This window comes from Penaeus chinensis, chromosome 12 (assembly GCF_019202785.1).
Source record: "Penaeus chinensis breed Huanghai No. 1 chromosome 12, ASM1920278v2, whole genome shotgun sequence".
Taxonomy (NCBI): domain Eukaryota; kingdom Metazoa; phylum Arthropoda; class Malacostraca; order Decapoda; family Penaeidae; genus Penaeus; species Penaeus chinensis.
The window spans coordinates 28,068,146-28,073,145 of NC_061830.1; the positions used below are offsets into that span (position 1 = coordinate 28,068,146).

A 5,000-nucleotide genomic window follows, 5' to 3' on the forward strand; every position below is an offset into this window, starting at 1 on the left:
GAAGAGGAACTTGTGAAGAGTTTGAAACGTTACTATTCAATTTCATTTTTTTACTGTGGCTGTTTTCCTTTCATATGTATATATGTATGTGTATGTATGTATATGTATGTGTATGTATGTGTATGTATGTGTATGTATGTGTATGTGTGTATCTATGTATGTATGTATGTATGTATATGCATGTATGTATATGTATGTATGTATATGTATGTATGTATATGTATGTATGTATATGTATGTATGTATATGTATGTATGGTAACAGGCACAAAAATCAAAGCTCTACAATGGCCTGGTTAAATGTGAAAATCTGGTCTATTTGTGGCTGAGCAACAAGGTAATGACAAAAAATTACAGACTTAAGGTGTCCTTAACCAAGTAATCCTTACATAAAGCTTAACCCCTTGCCACCGGGTGGCATGTACATACATGCCATAGCATGCCTAGACTATAATCCGGATGGCATGTGCATGTGTGCCATGATGCGCTGGTCCCATTTTTCAGGGGCATGTACTGTCATGCTGCGCATGCTGTGTTGCCGACACGATCCCCTGGCAGCGGGGCCAAGGCCACTATGAATACAGCCCTGGTGAGAGGGCATTCACGTCGGGAAACCACCCGGTGGAAAAGGGTTAAGATATTATCATCAACTTTATATGTACTCATCAGTAATAATTTGCCAACAAAATATGTTTCCCCTAGTCTGAGTTATTTTCAATTATTGGATATTTTGTCACCTCACACTGTAATTTTCAAACCTACAAAATCTGTTCAACACATTTTTCATAAAATATACAAAATATGCACTGTAGCCTTTTGCTACCATACAGATATAAATATATACAAGGGTCAAGCTGTCCTTTCTTTCCTCAATTTTTCTTTAGTTTCACACAAAAATCTCCCATTAGACCGAGTCAATCAACTAAATCATCAATGTTTAATTATGAGGTCTCTGGTACGGGCATAAAATAAGCCGGAAAAAGTAATTTTTCTCTGAACTGCACATGAATAAGTACTTGTATTAACCAGGATTATGTTAAGACAGAGCTTTTACAAGTATAATCAGTTAATGATGAACAATATAAGCACAACCCAGCTGTGCGTATACTTACCACAAGAGCTCTGTCAAAGTACTGTGGCCTGGCAAAGAATGCACTCTCTGATATAAGGTATCCTGTGCACACGCTCGAGGTGAAAGCACCAGGGAAGACCACTACAAACTGTCCTGGTTCTTGCACTATTCTACACACACGTACACCCTCACGAACAAGTTCACTTGGGGGTACCTGGAAATTTTATATGAATTAAAATCTAACATTTTTATTCATATTCCCCAAGTAATATTAAAAAGAAAAATATATAAACATTAAAGATAGGCTACACTATAGTGAAGTTAATGAAATACATAATCAAAAATGAATGAATAGTGTTCTCATCTCATATTTTTACAGCACTACAGCAAACTATGTTTGTATACCATTGCTGTATCAGATGGAAGCCAAATTGCAGAATCTTTGATGAAATCTGGAACAATTTTCTTCAAGGCTGCACACAATTTATCTTCTTGGTTTGCTGCTACACCATACCTGAAAAAGAGACAACGAAAAAAAAAAGAATGAGTGCATGGAGATTAAGAATGTTGATAAAAATGGTAAACAGAGGTGCTAAGTAAGAGTTTAGATAAAAAGGGGATGTTGGAGATGGAAAAACAAAAATGTATCTCTACACAAAAATGACAGGAAAACTCAATCTGCAAGATTACAGTAGAACTGCTAAATAATCATAGCACATGATGATGATAAAAAGAAATATATAACAATCATAAAAATTATGACAATAATAATGATAATAATAATAATAAAAATGAAAATAATAATAATAACATAAAACATGAGATGACTTGCCATATCTTTGATGCTCCTGTATGGAGGTATTCGATCCAAGGTAAACTATGAGGGTCTCGGTACCAACACACAGTAGAAAATAACATCCCAACATGTAAGGTTGGAGCTGTAACACCTGTGGATGCAAGAAGTTTATCATGGCTAGGTTATTCTTCCTGTTTCAAATCTGCTTAGCTCAACAAAACTCAACAATTCATATGAGAGAATGAAAAAATTTAAGTGAAACAAGTAAAAGAGTAAAACCGTGATACAAGTTTCTTACCTACAATAGTGCCCATACTTCGTAATATTGAATTTGGATTTTGGCAAAGGTTTTTCAAATTCCATGGATGTTTAGTAAGAGGTGACAATCTGTGGTTAGGAAAGCCATATCCATGTTCAGAAGTGTCGATGCTTGCTGACAGAACACAGACGTGCTGATTTCCATTAACAACCAAGGACCAATATCTCTCATCTACTTCCAGACCTGCAGGATCTGGTTGCCACTGTGTTGAAGTGTTCCGTGCAATGCGGAAAAAGGTACTCAGTGCTGTGCTCTTTCCCTGGAAGTTAAAGGTTTGATTTAGTAATGAGATGAATTGCTCCATAACAATATATAAAGACACATTGTATATCATATCAATTAATCATTTTAAATAACTTTAAGCAGAGTATTTGGTAACATATTAAAGGTATATTACATTAGCTATATATCCTCTCAATGTAAATGTATCTTCAGCCATGTCATATACATGTACATTGAGCATCTATTGTCACCATTTCTCTTCCACCACATCAATACCTTAACAATGCAGTCCAGGCTTTCTTCCTCCTCCTCCTCCTCATTATCTGATGATCCCGAAGTTTTCTTGCTAGCTCCACTCTGATCTAGCTGATTGCGGCTGTGGATTCTGTCTACTTCTGCTAACAGCTGATCACGCTCATCTGCCACAGGTAAAAGGGAGAGGGAGGGAGGGAGGGAGGGAGGGAGGGAGGGAGGGAGGGAGGGAGGGAGGGAGGGAGGGAGAGAGAGAGAGAGAGAGAGAGAGAGAGAGAGAGAGAGAGAGAGAGAGAGAGAGAGAGAGAGAGAGAGAGAGAGAGAGAGAGAGCAGGTTATAATGGGAGTTAATTCAGATTATCTAACATATGTCATAAAACAATCTCTCAATCTTTGTAATCTTACTGAGTAGCCTTACCTTGTGAGAGGGTAGCATAGGGTAAAAGATATTTGCAGTATATGAAATCAAGCTTGGCTAATCTCTCTTGGGCTGAGCGAGGTATTCTGCAGGCATCAGCAACCTTTCCCCAAAGCTCCTTCTCTATGACAGACATCAGGCCACCATGTTGTTCCACAACTTCGTAAAGCCTAACCAAATCCAACTCCATGCAGCCAATCTGGAAATATGGAACGAAATAGAAATCAATCTTCAATACCAGTAAAATAATAAAAAACAATAATAAAAAGGTGCCAATCTGGGAACATGTAATGAAATAGAAATCAATCTTCAATACTGATAAAAAACAAAATCAATAATAATAATAATAATAATAATAATAATAATAATAAAAAAAATTATAATGATAACAACAACAACGTTAACCATATGCTGCCGGGGAAAATGAATAAAAAATGGCGAAAATACTGTGCTCATTTTTTATATTTTTGTGAAATATCTCTGCACATAGATGGTTCTGCTAGTGCTTAACCACAAAGGAGTCAATTGGCAGACCTTGTGACACCTAATTTCACCTTTCCTTGAATTGGTCAGAAAAACATATTTCTTACTAATGCTATAAGTATCAATGGTGTTATTTTTATTATAGAAATTATAATTACTATGTTATAAATATTAGTAACAGCAAAGTAAGATAACGTAAAACATTTTCTTAAATCAAGGAAAAGGGTAAACGGGCGAGACAGGAAGTACTTGTATTTGGCTCATTGGTGACTTAGTACAAGTGTAGCCATCTATGTGTAAAAAACAATTAATACAGTAAATTCAAAGTAGGCATGGCATGTATGTATATTTTTTATTAAAAATAAAAAATAATAACAATAAAAATAATAAAAAAAAAAAAATTAAAAATTCAATGTTATTAATAATGAGGAAGAGGAGAGGGGATAGATGGAGCAGGAAAAAAATATTTTTACTTGAAAATCAAATGGAGGGCAAATCAAATGAGGATTATAAGTATGTGGACAAAGAGACAACAAAATTAAGACAAAAAACATTGAAAAACAAATTTATGATACCAAGGGATGATGATGATAAAATATTCTGGAGGAAAATTCAAAACTGAAGAGGAAACCAAGAAGCAGTTTGAAACAAAGACAAAAACAAAGACAAAAAAGAAAAGAAAATCCATATGATGACATACCAAAGGATTGCTGTTGAGTTCAATATTTTGTTTGGCCAAACACTTCTTAATGGCATGTAATGTCCTGACATTGGGTCCCCATCTTCTCATCATCTTGTGTATGTACTGGTTATTAGCTGTAAACCTCATGTCATCATTCACACGACACTCTGGCTGCAGGGAGAAAATTCACAACATACCATTGGTAACTTAGTCAATACATTTGTTTAATAAATTAGAGAGAAGCATCATCAATAACCTTTTATACACCTTTCTTTTTTCAACAATAAATGGATGATTATGCTTATATACTCATACATTCACCTTTCCTTTCACATTTTTAGGTAACTCTAAAAAACACAGAAAATTTAACCCCTTCACGACAGGTCACACCTATAGACGTCAAAACAAACCGCTCAAAATGTGGCGTGCGGCTGTATGCCACAGTGGCGCGCCAAAGTGCTATGAGCTGGTGATTTGGCTTGATATACCGAACTCCCGCGCTCAAAGTTGCCATTGATCGCCAGAGCGTAGAGTTTTTTTTTTTTAGTTTCTTCACCCGTCACCAAGGGGTTAAGTAGAAAGTGCAAATTGAAATTGAAATTGAATAAAATATATCTATCTAAAATTGACAAAATCTTTATAAAAAGTAAAATAAATATATAAATAAAATATCACTTTACCCTCTCTGTAAGAATTCTCATTCTCACCTTGAAATTGCCTGGGGGAACAATTCGGCACAGACCAAACTGCTCAGCTT

The 5,000-nt window shown here is 35.5% G+C and overlaps 1 protein-coding gene across 1 annotated transcript in view; it reads right to left on the reverse strand.

Moving 5' to 3' along the window:
- LOC125030997 (mucin-5AC-like) overlaps positions 1-5,000 on the reverse strand; it is a 42,772-nt gene that overhangs the window by 10,182 nt on the left and 27,590 nt on the right. Inside the window, exons 11-18 of the mRNA XM_047621418.1 lie at positions 4,951-5,000; positions 4,262-4,414; positions 3,079-3,277; positions 2,685-2,827; positions 2,166-2,445; positions 1,904-2,018; positions 1,477-1,585; positions 1,112-1,285 (exon numbers count right to left, since the gene is read on the reverse strand). The exon at positions 4,951-5,000 is cut by the window's right edge and continues 212 nt beyond it. Of these exons, the coding sequence (XP_047477374.1) occupies positions 1,112-1,285; positions 1,477-1,585; positions 1,904-2,018; positions 2,166-2,445; positions 2,685-2,827; positions 3,079-3,277; positions 4,262-4,414; positions 4,951-5,000 (1,223 nt within the window). The remainder of the gene's footprint in view (positions 1-1,111; positions 1,286-1,476; positions 1,586-1,903; positions 2,019-2,165; positions 2,446-2,684; positions 2,828-3,078; positions 3,278-4,261; positions 4,415-4,950) is intronic.